General features: G+C 42.5%; 1 protein-coding gene across 3 annotated transcripts in view; it reads left to right on the top strand.

Moving 5' to 3' along the window:
* Positions 1-21495, top strand: part of FYB2 (FYN binding protein 2) — a 107256-nt gene that overhangs the window by 36849 nt on the left and 48912 nt on the right. For 2 of the 3 annotated variants that reach the window (XM_028514167.2, XM_036026159.1), the window contains exons 2-4: positions 3414-4170; positions 5774-5935; positions 7693-7726. In XM_028514167.2, the coding sequence (XP_028369968.1) occupies positions 3414-4170; positions 5774-5935; positions 7693-7726 (953 nt within the window). The remainder of the gene's footprint in view (positions 1-3413; positions 4171-5773; positions 5936-7692; positions 7727-21495) is intronic. The other variant, XM_036026158.1, reaches the window with a different exon arrangement.

The following is a 21495-nucleotide window of genomic DNA, read 5'->3' as shown; positions in this document are numbered from 1 at the left end:
GCATCTAGGTTGCTTCCAACACTTGGTTATGGTACATTTACACAATGGAATTCTATGCAGCAGAAACAAAGAAGGAGCTCCTACCCTTTGCAGCAGCATGGATGCAATTGGAAAGTATTATGCTAAGTGAAATAAGCCAAGCAGTGAAAGACAAATACCGTATGATCTCACCTTTGACAGGAACCTAAACAACAAAACAAAGAAATAAGCAAAATACAACCAAAGATACTGAAATAAAGAACAGACTGACAGAGTTCAGAGGGGAGAGGAGAGGGAATTTCAGAGGAATTTCCAGGGAAAAGGGGAAGGGTTTACAGGAATGAGTATAAGGACACATGGATAAAAACTAGGGGAGGGTGGAAATGGGAGGGAGGAGGGGAGGGTTGGGTGGACGGGTTGGGATGGGAGTAAAAGATAGAAAATTGTACTGCAACAACAATTTAAATAAATTTTTTAAAAAAGATATAGAAAAAAATTAACAATGGAATAATCCAGCAATTGCACTTGTCAGTATACACCCAAAAGAATTGAAAACAGGGTCTCAAAGAGATATTCTGTGCATTCATGTTCACAGCAGTGTTATCCACAACTGAAGGTGGAAGCAACCCAAGCGTCCATCAGTGGATGAATGGATAAACAAAAGGTAGTATACACATGCTGTGAATGTTATTCAACCTTGAAAAGGAAGGGAATGTTGCAATACACTCTTAACATGGATGTACCTGAAGGACAATATGCTAAGTAAAATAAGTCGGTCACAAAAGACAAGTACATATGATTCCATTTACATGAGGCACCTGGAGTAGTTAAGTTTACAGACAGAAAGTAGAATGGTTGTTGCCAGGGGCTGGGGGAGGGGGAATAGGGAGTTGTTACTTAATGAGTATAGAGCTCCAGTTTTGCAAAGTGAAGAGAGTTCTGGACATTCACAGCCATGAAATTTACTAAACACTACTGAATAAATTAAGGTAGTGCATTTTAAGCTACGTGTATTTTGTCATATTTTTAAAAATATTAACCACTGAAGTATGTATACCTACTATCTCATTTGGACCTTGCAATAACCATCAACTATCAGTAGAACAGTCCCATTTCATAGTGAGGAAAATAAGGTTTAGAGGAGGGAAGTAAATTGTCCAAGACACACAACTAGAAAATAGAAAAGCTGAGCTTCATATGCAGATCTCCTGGTTCCATGCCCAGTGCTGGTGTCTACCACATAGCGACACTTACTTCATGTTTCTTGTTCAATTTCTCTCCCTTCCTAAATCTTCAGACAGCAGGTGTGAGTCAACTATAAGTACAGTGAGAAAAGGTCACTCAACATTCACTCGCTGGCAAAATTAGAAGTCATTGGCACGGAGCTTGTGTACATGCAATTAGGAAATTTTGTAACATGGAATATCGGGGTTCCCCTAAATGGGGAAACCCTCACTTAACATGGCTGGGGGAATGAAAGTGGAGGACCGACATTGAGAGTTACTTTGCATATCTAAAGAAATTGGCCAGTGCTTCAGTAGTGTTAAGTAGGCCACACTAGGAGCCAGGGAGATGGGTGTGACTCTAATTCCAGATATAGCTGGAGGGACTTGCTGCACCTGCTAGAGTGGCTTGGAGGCAGCTCCTACACCACAGGGCCATGCCTGCCTGCAATACCAATGGCAGCCAAGAAGGGCTGGAGATATGGGGAAGGGCAGCTGTAATGCGGTGTGGAAGGAGTTGGAAATGGGGTTATGCAGGAAGATCTGTGCCAAGATCTAAACCCAACTGTGGGGCAAGCATTGCTCTCTTGACCATGTGGCTTGGGAGTGGTGAAGGCTGTCTTGGCCACATAGTTTGAAAGGATGCAAAAGGACTCCCACCAGCCCACCATGAGGAGGAGCCACACAGGTTTGAATTAAGGGCAGGAGCCTGGCTAAGCACAGACAGCAAACTGGAATGCAGATGGAATGCAGCCCCACTAAGCTACAGGCTTCTGTCTCTTTTCCTGAGACGTGGTACCTCTGACTGGCCTGGTTTGGCAAAAGGAGGCAGGACTGTGTGCTGGTGGGTGTTTTTTGTTTCTAATGGGTGTGGGATTTAATGGTAGAATTCCACCTTTATTCTAAACCTGTATAACTTTTGAATAAAAAGTTCCTTTCCTTTTCATAAGACTCTGGCATTGGGATTCATGGTTTTTATTGATGCCAGGCCATAGAGCCCCGAGGAATAGAACCCAGGGTAGTTCTGTTTCACTTTAAGATGATCAGGAGAAGATGGGGGTTCTTTCTTTTGAAATAGCTCCATTGAATCTCCTCCCACATGTCCTCCTATGAAGACAAAAGATGATAAAATGAACTTACAAAAATAAACTAGATCTAGTGAGCAGTGGGAAGTGCACTGAGCAGGAGTCGACCCTAACCCTACCTACCGGGACCACCCATACACTGTGCAGCCCCGGGCAAGCCTCTCCCTCCACCCCAACGGTTGGCCTACAGTTACTGCCACCATTTTTGTGTACTAAATTTGAACTGAGTTTAGAAGGAAGGATACAGACTTCCAAGGGGAGTCAAAAATACAAGAGGATCATCTAGCCTCTGACAGATGTCTTTTATTTATTATGTGAAGTGATGGATACTCTACAAAGGTAGCCCTCATCCCTCTACCACTTGGCAATTTATTTTTAAAATGAGACTCCCTTGCAAATACCAAATTTTCCAAAGTATTTGCCTTGATGATAAAGAGCAATGTCAGAATTGGAACACACACTTGCCTGGTTCCAAAGTTTGCTCTTTTCTCCAGTTGAACAGTATTAATTTCCACAGCCAAGTTAGAAAGATCTATGCAAGAACCAAGGAGACAGAGGAGTTAGTTCCACCTGTCATCCAGAGGAATGAAGAAGGCGAACATTGAAGTTGTAAGAAAAAGCAGTTGAAGTAGGCGGGGAATGCATTTCGTGAAGCAAGAACACACAAGCCAAGTCAGGGTGGTGGAGAGTACAAAGTCTCGAAAAGCTTGTAAATAATCCTGTTCAGTTTAAGGGTCATCGTTGAGCTATGGCTGGAGATCATAATTCCACTGCATTGTGAAGAACCTCGAATGCCATGCTATGGGGTTTAGAACTTGTTTGTATAGGCAGGAGGAAGCCATCAAAAAAGTTTGTATCAAAAGATTTATCAGCAGTTGTTAATACTATCTCCTTTACAAATATTTTTGTATGTTGTGAAGAAATGACATATATTGGAAGGGTTTCAGAAAGAATACAATTATTTCCATTCCATCTCTCATAGGCAGTAGCACTGCTGGCTGACCTTGCACAGTAAGCAATGGCATTGCACTGGCACTGAGAGCCCCTTAGCAGGCACAGTGAAGTTAGCTAATCATGCTGCTTTTTCTGAAGATAATAAGACTTTCTATTTTCCTTCATGCTTTAGGAAAGATTAAGAAACTTCAAAGAACTCCAAGCTAAATTTCAAAAGCTTGACATGCCATCTCTTCCAGGACCTAGTCAATTCCCAGCAAGTGTTTCTCATAAGGGGGACTTTGGAAGCACACAGTCAACAAGGACCTGGGCCAATGGAAAACTGCCCTCATCTGACCACAATCAGCCTCCACCATATTGTTCTGGTGGTGAACCCCAGCCTCCTAAAGCCCAGAAAATGAAGCTGGCACAGAGGAGTGAGATTCAGAAATGTTTTGATTCCCCAGGACCTCCAGGAAGGTTTGCTTACTCTGCAGTGAATTCACAGACGGCTTCTCTGCTTTTAGATGTGAATCAGGCAAATGCTAAGATAGCCAATGAGAAGAAATTGGTGGTGACCAGTAGCTTCAAAAACAAGCTCTGGAACTGGGAGAAGGTCTCATCTCAGAACAGTGAAATGTCATCAGCCTTTCGCCTTACCAATTGTGGAGGTAGGGTTTCCCATCAAGAAGATCAGAAAACCACAGGGCTTACTACTCTAGAGGAGCCCAGGAAAAAGCTGCAAATAAAAGAATCCCAGACTCTTCCTTCCCAGAGGTACCTGATGGCCCAAAGAAAATCATGTGCAAAGAAAATCACCTCAGAAGATCCCACTTTTCTACTTTCTCCACATGGAAGGAAGAGCCTAGAAAAGTCCCTTCCTGAGAGGGCCCCAGCAGGGAGCACCTCCCAGCCTATCTATGAGAGGGAGCTTGACAGCTGGCCCCCAGGTAGGAAATCTAATCTGCACATATGAGGCGGGAGAGCTCACTGTGCTTTTCTAAGTTAAATCTTGCTGACTTGGGAAGGTCACATATGTGACCTCAGCAATGTGAGGGCATGACTCCATCCCCAGCCCCTAGAGTCATACCTGGAAACAGTGGATAAATGGTTATTGATGAAAGATAGGGAAGAAGAGGAAATGAGTGGGAGGAAGGGTAAGTGGGAGGAAAGAAGGAAGGGTGGATTGGTTACCTACCCAGGGGAATTATTAAGAGGATTAAATGAGACAACCCACGTCAACAACCGAGCACAGTGCCTGGTAAAAATTAGGGGCCCAGTAAGTGAGTGATCATTTGTTTTCACTGTGTCTTCTCCTTAATTTGATAAAGACAGGTTACTGACATTGGAACTTAAAATTACAGCCTAAGAAGAGAGGTGCTTTGGTGCTGCTGGGAGGGCAAGAAGGAAGCCCCCCTTCCCGCTCGCACAGGACAGCAGGACTTTGAGAAGGTCACACTGGCATGTTCGGGAAACGCAGGCCAGCTCCTTTAGTTTCCCATGTAATCAACCACTGCATCATGTCAGCCAAAATCAAAGTACTTGGGTACTATAAGATTTTGTGCTATTTTCAGAAGCAGTAGATACAATTTTTATATATAATATTGGAATTTGTCTTTTTAGTGCAGAAGGATAAAATATAAAAACTTGGGACTACCCTGCAAAATTCCAGGACACAAAATCCACAGATGCCTGTGACCCAAAGTCAGCCTTGAAGGCTGTCCTAGACTTTGAGTCCTGGGAATCAGAGATTAATTCTCCTCTTCATAGCACACATGTTATTTGCCTGTCATAAGTGCCTGAAGAATTCTTTCAGGGAATAGATATTGTCTATGTCCTGTGAATCAGGCCCTGTGCTTAGTCCTGGGAAAAGGTTGATATGGCCTAGTCCCGGCCCACAGGAGCCTACATTCGGTGGGAAGTTAGACCAGCCCCTCTAACCTGCCACAAGACCGCTGGAGAGGTGTTAGTAATGTGCATTGGGGATACCAGTTAGAGTTATGCATTCTGACCTTAATTTCTGATAGAAATCAAGAAAGGCTTCCTAGAGGAGGTGTCATTGGAGCAGGGCCTAAAGAAAGAGTTGAAATTTGGCAAGAGAGAATAACGGAACAGCATTCTAGAACCAGGAATGGCATGAACAAAATCTTGGACATAGGAGAGCTTTTTAAGGCTTTAAAAATCAAATCTAGAGAACTGAGAAGCCCATGGTGTAAGTGAAAGACATTTGGGCTGCAGGTCAGGGAAGTAGGAGACTGAAGTCCAATAGGAAAATAATCTGGAAATGTCGACTGGGGCTGTGTGGTATGCTGTTCAAATGCCAAAGAAGGGAGTGAACAGATGTCATGCTGAAGAAATCAGGCTTCGTCTTCTGGGTGGCAGGATGGTGACTAGATCAGATTTGCGTTTTGACGTGGACCTGCTGGCCACTGGGTGGAGAGCGGATCGGAGGGGAGGAGTGAGAGAGTGAGACAAGGAAACTGGTCGGTTTCACCCAACAAGGCACGTGATGGAAATGATTAATAACCTACATTTTGGACTATTTGTATTCAGAGAAACAGCTGGATGTCAAGCATCACCAGCTTCCCAAAACAAAGCCACTGCCTTCCGTGGAGTCCCTGGGTCCTCCTCCCACGAAGCCACCGAAGCCTCCAGCCGTGAACCTCCAGGCCTTCCAGAGGCAGACGGCTGCCTTTCCCAAGACCAGCAGGGAAGGTGAGGAAATGCACTGCCCCCCTCCCCTCACCCCCTCAGCCAGCTGGGGGAGTCTGAGCTGACTCTGGTACACTCTCTCCCAGTCACCTCCCTCTCCGCATGAGCTCCCAGGTGACAGTGCTGAACTGCTTTTCCACGGGGCTGGACATCCATCACTGCTTATTCTCATGTAGAGGCCATGGCAGCTTGCCCGTGAAATGACAAATCTGCGGGAATTGGCCCCTTATCGCTCCCGAGCCAGCCTGCTTCCCCTGAGAGCATTGCATTTGATCACTGGGAATCCGTCCAAGAGGAAGAAAACGAAAAGGAGCAGGGCAGGGAGGCAGAGAGCCTTTGTGTTTCTTATAAAGCCTGTGTTGTCAACACAACCTGTGCTGTGGAGGAGGGGGAGGGAGTGCCAAGGGAGGCAGGGAGGCAATCGGTTTGAACTTGACCTGCAGTCATGACAGGGTCCCTCAGGCCTCTGTGATCTGCCTTCAGTAATTCTTGAAGGGTTCCCATCCCTGCCCCCACTGGCCCTTTCTGGGACTGGAAGCATCCTTGGGAGCCATTTCTCTGTGCTGTTACATGTCTTCCTCTATTACACAAAGGAGCACTTACTCATGCCCTCTGCACCCCCTGCTGCAGTCTGATCCTGTTGACATGTTAAACACCTTTGCTTCTGTTTGCTCTAATGAAACATGAGGTAAACATACACTTTGGGGTTGCACAGATTGCTGGGCTAACATATGGTTCACTGTGACCATGAGGGCCGGCAGGGGGTCCACTAAGAGAGCTACCTCAAGTTCATTGCTCATTTGACAGCCTTGGGCAGCCTCATGGTTACGTTTCTTGAACTCAGAGGTTCTCACACTTCAGCATGCATCAGAATCACCTAGAAGACCTGCTAAAACACATTGCTGGGCCCCAGCCCCAGAGTTTCTGATTCATTAAGTCTGGGTTAGAAGCCTGAGCATCTGCCTTTTTAACAGGCCATCTGGGGCTGTCGATGTCGGTGGCTCAGGGATCACACCTCAAGAAAAACTGCTCTACATCATCTGACGGAATAAAATTCTCTTAGGGTTATACTTTAAGGCTGTGGCCACCTCCATATCAGAGAAGGCTAAGCATGATTTTTATAAACATTGAATAATTTAGGCCTCAAACCCTCTCTCTGAAATGGAAGAAGGCTGTCAGAGAACATAGAACAAAGTACTGAGGCTTTTGTTTCAAAATGGGCTTTGTAAATCCCCACTTCCCCACTCACTAGCTATTTAAGTTTCCTCATGTTACTCACTGAGCCTCATTGTCCTTGCCTATAAATGGGGATGATAATAACACTCATCTTCTAGGGTTATTGAGAGGATAAATGAATGAGATGAGGCATGGAAAGACTTGAGAGTTATTGGCACATGAGTAAGTGCTCAATAAATGCAGTATTATTATTTCAGTCAGGCACTGAGTAGCTATACTCTCTTTGCCAGGCCCTGAGATATACAGAAGAGACTAAGAGAAAAACCCAGAAGACATTCTGGTACTCCAAGAGGTCAAGGTCTAATATAAGAGACTGTACTCCTAATTAGGCCCCATAAAGTGTGGGCGAGGGCTGCAGGGCAGGAGGGATGATCCCCTGCATGATGGGGGAAGGGGAGGCTTGGAGCACAGGTGAGTTGCAGATCCACATTCTGTCTCCAGGGTCAGGTCACTGCACAAACATAACTTGCTTTAATAAGGCTGCCGCTAACGTCTGTTTTTCACTTTTCCTTTTGCTTTTGCAGCAGCTGTGGAAGAGGGCTGCCTACCTCTAGAGAGGTGAGTACCTGTTTCTTAATTGTGTAAGAGGGTAGCCTGCCAACAAGGCTGGTGAGCCTGCCCAAGAGCGGGCAGCAAGCATGGACCAGGGGTTGGTATTTCTCCAAAGGGTTGTGGGAAGAGCAGGTTTATAAGCTACAAATTGCAACTCTTGTTTTAGATGAGAGGTTAAATAAACCGCATTTAACAACATGCTGATGTTAAGTTGCAAAGATGGTCCTCTGAGGTACTTTTATTTATCGTACAGTTGGGTTCAGTAAATTGAAACATGCGCTTCCATAGTAATAAATTGAATTAGAGGCTGAATATTGAATATTAAACAGAATACCGCATGTTGGCATGTTACAGAGGACCTCCTGTTTTTGGTGCACACGTTCTAAGAATTTTATCGCAGAAGCGCCAGCTCATTAATGCACTCAGCCCAAGACTGTCGAGCCCGCTGATGTGTGCTGTGCATTGAACTGGCCACTTGATACAGATGTTCTCATTTCATCTTCTCAAGAAGGCAGTGAAGTTGTTGCCACTGTCTCCATTTTATAGCTAAAGACACCAGGGCTCAGAACGTCTGTCACTGGCAGGGCTGTGATGTTGACACAGGTTTGCCCCAACTTTTTTATTGTGATATAACCAACATGTAACACTGTGTAAGTTTGAGGTGCACACCCTGTCAAATTGATACATTCATATTTTGCAACATGATTAGGACAGCAGCCTTAGCTAACACCTTCATCACCTCATATAATTCTTTCTTTTTTATGTATTGAAAACAGTTAAGATCTAGTTTCTTAGCAACTTTGAAGTTTATAATAAGTATTTGTTTTTGCTCTAATCACTACGTTGTGCATTAGCCCTCCAGACTTATTACATACTAGCTGCAAACCGACTGGGGCTGCTCCTCTGTCTGGGTCAGCTTGCCTCTGGCTGAGCTGGGATTGCTGTGGCTGGGATGACTGGTACAATCCGACTTGGCACTGTCCATCTCACTCTCCAGCCAGCTAACTGAGGAATGTTCTCCTAGCAGTGGCAGCAGACAAGCCCAACGGCACAACATTTTCCAAGCCTCTGCTGTATCTCATTTGCTAGCATCCTGTTGGTCAAAGCAAGTCACATGACCAACCCAGAGTCACAGTGGGATCCCAGGCACTGAAACCTTACATAATGAAATGCAGGGTTCTAGGAAGGGGTGAAGAATAGTAGCATCAATCCAATCAAACTAGCATTGAAGAGCAAATATTTGATGTGAGTATTGAGAGTCAACATTGGCTGGATAACATGGGAAGAGGCCCACAGGTAGAGGAAGGAAGGATAAAGTGACACATCTTATGTTGGAAACTGGAAATACAATAGTTAAGTAGAGTTAGAGTAGAGAAAGTGTTGTAAGGATTGAAAAGAAATGGGGTTGTCAAGATAGACAGGAACCAAATCATGGAGGATCTTGTACACCAAGGAATAGGTGAGACAATTGTATTCAGTAAGGAGCTGACTGTGCAATTCATGTGCTCCAGGAATGCCTAGGTTAGTGGCTCCAGTTACAGGACAGCACAAGGCAGGTCAGTAGAAATGCATTCTCTGTGCATGCATTTTGACAAAGGAAAACAACGGTTTGCATTATTTACTAGAGGAGCATCATCCCCAGTGTGACGATGTGAAGGGACAATGGCATTCTGAAGAACCCTGAACCCTGAGTCAGCCGTAGTTCCCTCGCACCTCGCATACTGTGAGCGTCCCAGTATGACTGAGCACGCCCTGATCAAAGTGTTTGGCTAGACCTGCATCTTTGCTGCAGCTTGGCTCTAAACTGAGCTGACTTCTCTCATACTTTCATCAGAGAAGCAGCAATCCTTTTCAGCCCTGGGCACAGACTTGCTGTGATGGGCAAGTACAGGGAAACAGCAGTCAGTCTCTAATGTGGCACCTTGTGCCTAAGGGATTTACGTGGGCAATTTGACCATATTGTTCTTTCATATTGATGTTAGAACTGAATCTACTCTGATCTGAAATGAGATTCGTTCTACCTCAGTTGTGAGTGTGAAAGACAGAAGGGAGGAAGAGGGACCAGGAATCTGAGGGGCAGCTTCATGGAAGAAGAAAGAACTTGAGATGTGTCCTGCTTGGTGGGTTGGAATTAGATAGGTGCTTTATTCCCTTATGTGAGATTGTAAGATGGGTTAACCACATTGTTGACTTGCAGTTGGTTAGTGAATGGAATGATGGAGGGAGAAATGGATAAAGGAATAGATGGATGGATGGATGGACAAATGGAGGAACCAATGCCTATTTAGTATAGGCAGAGCTAGAATATAATTGAAAGCAAGGCAGGAATAACAAAGAGGAGGATGTGAACAGACAAAAATATTCTAATATGGGCCCTGAGTGGTGTGGCTCAGTGGATTGAGCTCTGGCCTGTGAAACAAAGGGTCGCTGGTTCGGTTCCCAGTCAGGGCACATGCTTGAGTTGCAGGCCACATCCCCAGTAGGGGGTGTACAAGAGGCAACCACACACTGATGTTTCTCTCTCTCTTTCTCCTTCCCCTCCCCTCTGTTTAAAAATAAATAAATAAAATCTTTAAAATATATTCTAATAGGTGAAAATATGAGGTGAGGTTGGATCTTAATGTGCCGTAAGTGCCATACGAAGGACTTTGAACTTCATTTTATCAATAATAAGGAATTAGTTTGAACTCCATAAATGTCTGTGACCCTGCGTGTTCTCCTCTAGCTTCAGGTAGCATAAAGCTGCTGGTCCCTTGCAGGCACCTACAGACTTTGGCCCCACCCTTAATCATCTTTGTGAAATGGGTGAGGGACAGAGTAGAGGTAAGGGTGTTGTCCCTTCTTGCCAGATTTCTGGACCCTCATCTATTCCCTTATCTCAGCCCAGGTGACAACATATTCTGGCCACCCATGACCCCCCTGCTTTGGGCAATGAATAGGATTCAGATACTTGACTCCTGATTTGGGGGACCATCCCTCTCTCCACCCTGCATCACTGGCAAATGTTCACTGCTCTTGAACTGAGGAAGTAGCATTGACATAACTGATAAATGAGCAAGCGTAAAATCAGCTTATTTAACCCTGAGATTCTAGTGTGTTTAAATGTGTGTGAATCATCTATAGGCAGATGGTCCTATTTCTATGGATAATGTTTTCTTTAGACTTTCTATCTCTGCTGGAGATTGGAGGAAAGGCCGATATTCATGAAGTGTATTTTACTAGAAATCTTCCATATCATCTAGCTTTCCAAATTCATTTGTGATTAGTTTTGTAAAAAATGTCCAATGGTTTCTATGTAAGTCCTATAGTCCAAAATAAATTATTGTCATGTTCTTCCTTTAAGAAAAAAGAAATTAGTTTGAACATGTAAATGCCATGATGCTGAGCAATCTTAGATACACCTTCCATGGAAACTGGTTCCTGTTTGGGAAGAACCCATGTTCACGGAATTAGTCTTTGGCACAGATACTGTGTTAGGAAAGGAGTGAGCAGGACCTCACTGCTGGAAGGGGACCCAGCAATTATCTGATGTTGCCAAGGCATATGGAGTAATGTTAACAAAAACCTGGATTTTTAATTCATGCCTTACTACTTACCAGCTATGTTACCTTGGACAAATGCCTTAACTTCTACAAACCTCAGTTTCTACTTATGTAAAATGGGGTAGTGGTAGTTCTTAACTCACACAACTATGGTGAGGATTAAATGAAATCACAAGGGTGAAGTGTTTGGCACAGTGCCTAGCATTTGGAGTGTTCAGTAAAGCTTCCTTAGCATTTGTATAACCTTCCACCAAAGGCAAGAATTCATGCTCAAAACCTTAGTCTCTTTAAAAACTCTTTGATGGGGAGCTCATTACCTGGAGAGTCCAGCGTTTTTCTTTGTTGGGGCAGGTTTTATTTTTTTTAACACACATTTATTGAACATCTACTATATGCCAAATCCTCTTATATATTGTACATTGAGAAGACAGCAGTGTATAAAGTAGATAAAAAAATCTTACACATATTCACACACACACATGTGCACACACAGTCATTTGTTTATTCAGAAATCCCAGTGAGCTGGGAAGAAAAAAAAACCTTCCTACCCCAGACTCACAACCACCTCGCCCAGATCTACTCATTGGTACAGTGGACACTATCTTTATCCCTTCTTTACATGACAGTTCTTTAAAAAAATCTAAGGGTTACATTCTTCTTTGAACAAAAAAACATTTTTCAACCACCACTTATAAAACAAGAGTCTTTGTGTTTTAGCTGTATTTCAATGGAATGCACACACACACACACACATACATATTTAATCATCTCGTTAAGAACTCAGTGCATTTGCAGTAACCATTTTTGTTCCTGAACTTCAGGTCTGGAGTCAGGTTCAGACCTGTCCTCAGAACTTTAACATACACATCTGCAGAGTGGACACAATAATATTTAATTTATTGAAAACTAATTGAGATGAATTGTATACATCACAGTGAACACAGAAGATGCTCCCTGAGTCTTTGTTTCTTCAACCCTTGCCCCCTCCATCTCTGCTGGCTCTGGCATATTAATATCTCATTAGTTCCCAACAGTGAAATGACTCCTTGGAGGTTGTTCTTTGCCATCACGTTCTCACACGAACCAAGCTGGCTGGCATCCCTCTTGACGTGCAGCCCCTATTTGTGTGAGCAAAGCAGGTTAGTCCCAGGGCAGCTCTCAGCACTGGGCCTCCATCAGTACTTAGCAGAGATGGCCAATATTTTATTCATTAGCTATAGATATGGCTTTTCTCCCATTAGGAAGTATCAGAGCATACTCCTGACTCAGGAAATCTCAGACTGGACACTAAGGAAGGGAGAAACTGTTTATTTCAGAAGCAGAAAAGATTCAGACAGTTCAGTGTTTCTCAGATTCTGGTCTGTGGGTGGATCTCAGTAGTCTCCCACTTTCTTTCCCGAACTTTTTAATTTTGTGTTTTTGTTTTGAAGATAGTCTTTAAAAGGTAATCTAAGCCTATTATGAATCTGGATGACCTCTTTCAACCTGCTGCTTTGGAACACGCGTTTGTATTTGTGTTTTTGACATTTCTACCCCACGCTGAGTGGGAAACATCAATGCCTCCCTCCTAGAGATGCAGACTGTGGGACTGTTTAGGACCCGTGTGGGACAGCCAGGAAGAGAGATGCTGTGGAAATGGGGAATAAATACCTTATCACAGGCATTCAAGTAAAATAATGATATCAGAAGAATAACATTGTGGCCAAACAAAATGCGTTTCCACTCCTTACTTGAATAGTAGTAAGTGCTCTAAAGGAAAATGTTTTTGAGTATTAGGGTAATACTTGGGGATTGAAATTGAGGAAGTATAGGATAGTGAAGAAAGGCCTGTATGAGGTGCTAACATTTGGGTTGAGAATGTCAACCTGAATTAAGGGGACCCAGTCATGGAAGGCCTAGGAGAAGAACACTCTGGGAGAGGTCACAGCTGAAACACAGTGTGATAGGGGAATGGCAGTGATGCTGTGAGTCGTGGAATGAATTGGAATTTTGCTCAAAATGCATTGGGAAGCTATAGGAGAACTGTAAGCCAGGAAAAGAGGACGACAGCCTAGGAAACCACTGGGACAACAACAAAACAATGATAATAACATTAAAATGGCAACCAACAATTATGTAGTGTCTATTGGAAGTACATATATGATGCCATTTATGACAAGAAGTAGATGGAACCATCCCATTTCACAGATGAGGAAACTGAGTCGCAGAGAGGTAGAATAACTTGGCATGTTCAAGGTTAGAAATGGAGATAAATCAGTGGACTCGAGTTATGTTTGGGAGGAATGCCAGCAATGGCTGGATCAGCTGTGGGGAGTGAAATGTGAGAAAAAGATAGGAATCTGGAGAAACTTGTGGTGATTTGCTTTCTGTCACTGTTGATATGAACCCATACAGAGTGCTCAGTACAAGACAGACCCTTCCTGAAAGCTATTTGGGATGGTTTCTACTTGAAACAAAAGCAGTGTGTCATTGTGCCTTTCTGCATGTAAGATCAGAATCTCTAAAGGCTAGTTTTTAAGTTGTTGGCAAGGGCAGAGCTCTTTCCTGAACGGCTGTGTTCTAGGCGACTGTGACTGGTGTGGACCTGCTCTGACTGACCAGCAGCAAAGCAGGCTCCTAATGTGCCTGACGCCTGGGGCTGTGAAAGTGGGCCCCCAAGTCCCCATGTGCTAAACGGAATTGCTTTGGGGCAAGAGCGAGGAGAAGGAATTGTTTAAGCCTGTGCCTAATGAAGTTTCAGACTCAAAACATTCAGGTGGCGTCAGCTTAAGCCACTTCAATAACTTACTATCCCTTTTTAATTGGACTTCAGGGACATAACAAGGTCACTGTTTAGCCTGCGTTTCAAAGGTTAGAAGCAGTGGATTTACTTAGATTTTTTTCTCTTCTTTCATGTTTTCAAACACTATTCCTTTTCTAATAATTACCTAAAGATTCTGTTTACTGAGAATTTTCTATAGACAAAGCCTGTACCCTATATTTAGGTCCACTCTCTAATTTTAAAACTTTCAACTACAGCCACCCCATCCAGTGAGTTATGTCATCCAGGGTGATACAACTGGATCAGTAGTATCAGGGACTGACCCAGTCAGCCTGGCTCCAGAGCACAGCCTCTCATGCCCCACTCCCAGCCACCTTACTGAGGAATCACATGGGTTCTTTACCTATGACAAAACTGGGCATGGTGTAACGGACTTGTGGCCTACTCTGCAAATTGAGCCTGGACATTCTCTAGGCCAGTGTTCTCGGAGGCCTGCCTTAGGATTGCGTTTTCTGTCTGCAGAAAGATCTGTGTGTGGGAGGCTGGCCAGGGTGGAGCTAAAGTACAGAAGCATTTGGAACCAACCTTTGTCTTCTCTCTTTAGTGGCATTCTAATGATAAGCTGGAAAAAAGTCATGGTTTTAAGAACAAATCAGACAATTACAAATTGCCTATTTGGAGCCTGTTTTTGTATGAGGAGAGGTGTAAGGAAAGGTTGAAGGGAAGCTAATCTTTGAGTATGGCCTTGTGTGGGGCATTGCTCTGTCCTTTACATCTGTCAGGCTTGTTTTTACTTCCCGACCATCTTAGGAGGGCAAAGTTCATATTCCCTTTTGTAGGTGAGAAACCAAGGGCTCAGACATGTCATGACTTGCCCTAAAGTACAAGATAATACAGAGCTTGTCCAGGATGTGAATCCAGGACTCTATGTTTATAGAGATTTTTCAGCTATACTGTCCTGTCTCAGAATTTTTCCCACATGAAGAATTCAGGGAGATATCTATTAGATTGTAAACTCCATGAAAGAAGGGATTGTCCATCCTTTTCACCTTTGTTTCCCCAGGAAGTTGACATGCAAGTAATAGTTATTTAGTGACTAAGTAAGTGGTAGGCCAATGGAGTGACGGATAAACAGATTGACGGGGAGAAGAATGCACAGATAGATGGATACTACCTTCCATGAGCTTTTATATGGATAAAGAAAACATTTCAAGAATGTTTGCATTGATGGGCACATGCAATGCCCTAGTATTCTAATAGTAAACAAAGCTAAGTAACTAGGACAACCCGAGCTCTTTATTTGCCCCAGTGTACCAGGCAAGCAGTACTGCCATGTGAAGATATGGACCCACATGAAATCCTCTTTCCTCTGATCCTTCTTAGCCTGGTGTCCAGCTAGCAACACTCTGCCAGGAAGCTTGTTATTAATATTTTAGCTGTCACGGTTCTCTTTCCCTTCTTGTATGGACTCAGTATACTTTGAGTTCAATGTTTACTTAATCAAACTATCCACTGACCACTTGACCTCCATTTTATGTTTAGAAAAAATTCAAAAATTGCAAATTTTATCAGGGCCAAGGTGGTCCTAGATGTTCTGACTCCTCTTTACTCTCCCCTCCTTACCCCTCCCCTAACCCCCTCTCTCCCTTGATTCCTCTCTTCAGCCCACTGACTGGCACTTTGGCATCACCTCAAACACAACAAGCACAATCCAACCAAGCAGAAAGACTCGCTTTTTTCCCTATGCACAGAGTTGTCTTCTCTCAGGTCTTTACCTGATGGCTCCTTCTCATCATGCAGGATTCATTCATTCATTCATTTGTACATTTATTTGTTCATTCATTCAATGAATATTCATTGAGCCCTAAGTATGTGCCAGACATTGTCCTAAATGATGGTAATGCAATAGATGACAAAACAAAGTCTCTCATGGAATACACATTTTTAGCCAGGAAGAAAAACAAGAAAATAATGATAACACAAGCAAATGTTAAGTGCTTAAATGTCAGCCTCCCTGACTATATAGCTCATCTTTCCTCCCCCAAGGTACCATCTATTCCATATAGAAGGCTGCTTTGTTCTCCTGTTAGTATTTATAAATGCTGCAGATAATAACATTTATTCTATGTACCTTCTGTATTATTGAAGACCATGAGAGTTTTGAGGGCAAGGGCCTTGTCTACTGTTTGCTTTTATATTCTAGAGCAGTGCCTGGTGCAAAGGAGGAGCCCAATGAGAAAAAGAACAATGTGACATCATCGCCCTGTCTGTCTAGGGTTTTATAGTATTTCTGTATAACGGGAGAATGAAGACAGCGGGAGCCTGCAATGTGCCAGGCACTGTATGAATCACAGGAGACCTAGCAGTGAGTGATATACAAGATCCCAGAGCAGGAGGGACAAAATTAAACTAATAAAAGCAATTATGCCCTGGCTGGCATAGCTCAGTGGATTGAGCTCGGGCTGCGAACCAGGCATCGCAGGTTCGATTCCCAGTCAGGGCACATGCCTAGGTTGCAGGCCATGGCCCCCAGCAACTGCACATTGATGTTTCTCTCTCTCTCTCTCTCTCTCTCTCTCTCCCTCCCCCCCCCTAAAAATAAATAAAATCTTTTTAAAAACTATGAAACTAAAAAGAGCAATTAAATAATTTTAAAATTATGACAATGATTAAGAATGTTAGGAAATAGGTGGAGAGGAGGGCTACTTCGAGAAGGTAGTAGGAGAAGGACTTTCCTGAAGGTCATTCACATCTATGGTGAGACCTGATATAAAGAAAATGGGATTAGATCATGTGGCCCACCTCAAAGCAGATGCCCTGAAATTTGAAATGCATATATTTTAAAGATTGGCTTTAATGATGAAAATGAGGGCTTTAGATCACTTTGTTTCATGCTAAGGAAGTTGCCACTGAATTATTAAGAACCTGCTTTAGCAGTTGCATTAGTGGAAAGTCAAATGCTTTTAGAGCCATTCCTAAGTTCACCAATGGTTTCATTGATTTTGTCCTAACTTCAAAATACAGGTTAAATACTACTGGTCTTTTTTTATAGGTGATGATGTCAGGCCCAGAGAATTACAGTGATTTCCCCATCACATTTCTCCCATTTGAATGGCTAATGGAAGACTTGATCTGTCAAACTATTGAATTAGTCTAACAAAGTTTTGAAAAATATCATTCAAAACCCACTTGTAAGCTCCTTGGCCTTCACCCTCATCCTGTGCTTCGTTATTTTCATTTCTCAGTTTCTCTTGGGTTCTAGAGTGGTCTGTGGTTAAGAGGCAAAGAGCAATGAATTAAGAATCAGAAGGCCAGGTTTCCAGACCCACTCTGCTTTTTAACAAGAGTGCTGTCTTGGGCAAGTTGCTGAAGATCTCCAAGCCTCGGTTTCCTCAGCTGTAAAATGCCTCAGAGTGCTGCTGAGGAGGTTAAATGCAATCATGTAGACAACAGCTAACGTGAATGTAGTTTGTTCAAAGAGTGCATGAGTGTTTGAGTTTATAAATGAGGAATCTCAGAGCTTCCCTACTTTTGCACCTTGAGCAGACATGATCTTCTTCATTAGGGTTTTGGTTATTGTTTTTTCAGTCCTCTGGGGTCCTCTGTGCTGTGCACTCCTCTGGCTGCCTTCTTTGATGACTTCCATTGCAGTGGGAGATGCTCATGCTGTGTTTGATTTTAACTGGTGCCTCTGTTCTGGAAAATTCTATATTACATAGTGGTTAAGAACCTAGATTCTGGGGCTTAATACCCGGCTTCTGATTACTGCCATGCTACTTACCACTCTGTGGCCTTGAGCTATGTCTCAGTTTTCTCATATGAATGTGGAAAGAATGACAGTATCTACTTCATAGGGTCCGATGAGGATCAAATGAATTGATACATGTAGTTGGAAGTGTTTGGCACTTGGTAAATACTCAGTATCATTAGCTGTTGTTATTGTTTACATGTCCTCCTGTGAATGAGCTCTCTGATTTGACAATATAGCTTCAGAGTTAACCACATTACTCCCAAAAACTGAGGCCAGAGGAGGTGCCAAGTTCTGTAAATTAGGTAGCTCTTTAACAACATTGACTTGGTCATTGTATTAGATTCTCCAGAGAAGCAAAGGGAAATATACATACATGCATATACATTTATGTATATATGCACATGCAGCAATACAACTCAGATACATACATATGTATCTTTGATTATCTACAATATATCATGCATGTGATGTATATTTGTTAATTATAAACAATTGGCTTACAAGATTATGGAGGTTGAGAAGTCCCATGATCTGTCATCTGTGCGCTGGAGGCCCAGGAAAGCTGGTGCTGTAACTTAGCCTGGGTCCACAGGCCTGAGAACAGGGGAGCTGATGGTGTATATCCCAGCTCAGGGCCAGAAAAGATGAGGCGACATGTCCAGCTCAACAGCGAGGCAGAAGAAAAGGAGCAAATTCCTCCTTTGTATTTGTTGTCTTCAGGTGGATCACTGATTCAAAAGCTGATCTCATCTAAAACACCCTCACAGACACACCCAGAAACAATATTTAATCTGGATGCCTGTGGCCAGTCAAAATTATGCATAAAATTAACTTTCACAATCAAAAAAGTTTTGTGATCCTTTATTGAAAGAATTGGGTTATAAATTTATAAATTAAAAAAAACAACAACAACCCTAATCCCTACTGCCCTGGATTGAACAACATTGGTGACGTTGTATTTTCTTATTTGTTTGTGGTTGTTGTTGTGGAAGTCATAGTAGAAGCAGTAAGGTTATGATATGTATGGTGGTAGGGTTGGGCTGACACACACATGTGTATATACTCACATACATGTCTATGCAAATGCATATCTACATATATATGATACACAGTTATAGACATAAACATATATCATATGTAAATGTGTGTCATATATAAGAATATATGTGCACAAACATAGATGTGTGTATTACATAAAAATGGAGGAAGTAGGAGAGCTAGTGGCAGAGGTGGTAGAAGTTCAAGTTCAAGTGGTAGAAGTGTGGAATGGTAGGAAAAGTAGTAGTGGTGGTAGTGGTAATAAATACTTTTTGCCAATTTCCACTAAGCATTTACTACCACTACCACCACTACTACTTAATTTATGTCAAGGAAGAAGAGACTTGAGTCCAATTACCCACCCAAGATCACAGGTGAAGCTGAGATTCAACCCACCTATCTCTTTCCAAAACCTGTGGCCCCTTATCACTATTCTGCCTGACTGCTTCATTGATTCTTCATCTTTGTTGGTCATTTAAAGTATAGAATATGGAAGTTTTTAAAAAAGATTTTACTTATTTATTTTCAGAGAGAGGGGAAGGAGGGAAGAAAGAGAGGGAGAGAAACATCTATGTGTGAGAGAAACATCAGTCAGTGGCATCTGGCACACCCCTAACCAGGGACCCGGCCCACAACCCCAGCATGTCAAACCAGCAACCTTTCAATTTGCAGGATGATACCCAACCCACTGAGCCACACCAGTCAAGGCAGAAGATGGAAGTTTTATTAGCTCATGAAAGGAAAACATCATTTAAAAATTGTTGCGTGTATTTTTGGGAACCTAGCACAAATACATTTTGAGATCCACTTTAGATAGTATGGTTGTAATTTTTTAAGTTTAATCACCAGTCATTTAACTGAAGAGAAAGATTTCTTAGGGTGAAGGCCTGGGAAGAGAATAGTCCTGCCAAAAGTATTTATTGGAAATAGTAATTTTGCCAGGTCAGGACTTTGGGACATTGAAGAATCACATGGTCTCGTATTTCCCTGTCACCAAGAACTTGTAGAATGCCGCACACAGCAACTCCTGGCTAAGCTACTCCTGGTCTTCTTGTCTCCAAAATGTGTGTCCCATTGAAACAAGAAGTGGAAGAAGCTGGATTTTCAACTTAGGTCTATCCCCCCCTAATTAAATAAACCCCTATTACATGTTTTGCTATTCAAGTCTCAATCTTTCTACTTAATGTAAGCTCTTTAGATTTTCCAGAACTGTCCTGCAGTGAAACTTTTTAACCCACCCTCAAATAATGTGATGCAGATGAAGGTGAGAAAGGAAATGTACCTGTCAGGTATTTCCCACATGTTAACTCAGTTATTCCTACAATGACCCTATGAAGAAATTAAGGCTCTGAGAACCCAAATGATTGCTTCAGACTACACAGCCAATGAGAGATGAATACGATGAATCTAAGTGGAAAGTCCAGTGCCTAACATAGGGTCATTGTTTGATCAAATGAACAGATGTTTGAATGAGCTGTGTGTCCCACTTCTCCAGTATGTACAGCTAATACAGAGGTTGCCAAATTATTCTCCAAAGGAGAATACTGTGGCCCAAGCTGGACATGACAAATGCTGATGAAGATAAGAGGAGGTCCCGAGTCCATGCTTTAGCCAGAGAGAGCCCACTTGTTCAAAAATTCATTTTGAAGATAGATCTCCAAAGGTCCAAACAGTGAAAAAGAATCTGCTTTTGTAAGCCATCTTTAACCCTTGCATTGCATTTACAGAGCTGTTGTTTCTTCTTGAACACAGATAATGTAGATATCATCAAGATATCATAATAAGCCCTGACTGGTGTGGCTCCATGGATTGAGCACTGGCCTGCTAACCAAAGGATCCCTGTTTGGGTCCCAGTCGGGGTACGTGCCTGGGTTGCTGGCCAGGTCCCCAGTAGGGGGCGCTTGAGGGGGTGCAAACCTCAGATTGATGTTTCTCCCCCCCCTCCCTTTCCCTCACTCTAAAAATAAATAAATAAAATCTTTATTAAAAATATGTCATAATAAAACATGTTTTATTATATAGTGTTTAAACTACCAGAGGTTTCATATAAGAAAATCAGGAAAGATAGAGACCTGATCTTATGCCAGTGATGAAAAGAACTTTCCAAAAGGCAAACCCCAAAACTTATTTGAAAGAAAAACACTAAAATTTCTGTCTTCCAATGTAATATTACTAGCACACTTTTTATAGAAGGACTATGTGAAGATGGAAACTCATTCAATAGCCAAATATACCTTTAAAGTAGATTTTATTATTATTGTTCTGTAGAGTAGGAAACTAAGGTTTAAGGGCTTTATTGAATGCTTTATCATTAGAAAGTAGAAGAGCTGGGATTCAAATTCAAATCTGTCTGACCCCCAGCTCCAAGTCTGTAATTCTACACTCCCTCCCATTAATGTCTACAGTACTGGAGATAGACTACAGACCTAATAAATGTGGAAAGAAAGAAATTGAAGCATAGATATATTTAATTCATAGAGTTATTTCTTCCCTGCAATCCAAGTACTTTATATCAACCCACACTGCATTAAATCAAGGCAAATCTCAAATCTGGTTTTAATGGACCAAGAAAAAGATAAAAGACATTTGCCAGTAGCAAAAAGGGAGGTTTAAATATATCTACAATATCTTTTTCCCTCTTAACATTAATCCTGAGTCTTCCTTTCTGTAAAGACAATTGATC

Source organism: Phyllostomus discolor, chromosome 5 (genome assembly GCF_004126475.2).
Source record: "Phyllostomus discolor isolate MPI-MPIP mPhyDis1 chromosome 5, mPhyDis1.pri.v3, whole genome shotgun sequence".
In the NCBI taxonomy this organism is placed as follows: domain Eukaryota; kingdom Metazoa; phylum Chordata; class Mammalia; order Chiroptera; family Phyllostomidae; genus Phyllostomus; species Phyllostomus discolor.
Note: the sequence above shows the minus strand (reverse complement) of the source record. Positions and strands in the feature narration are given on the sequence as shown.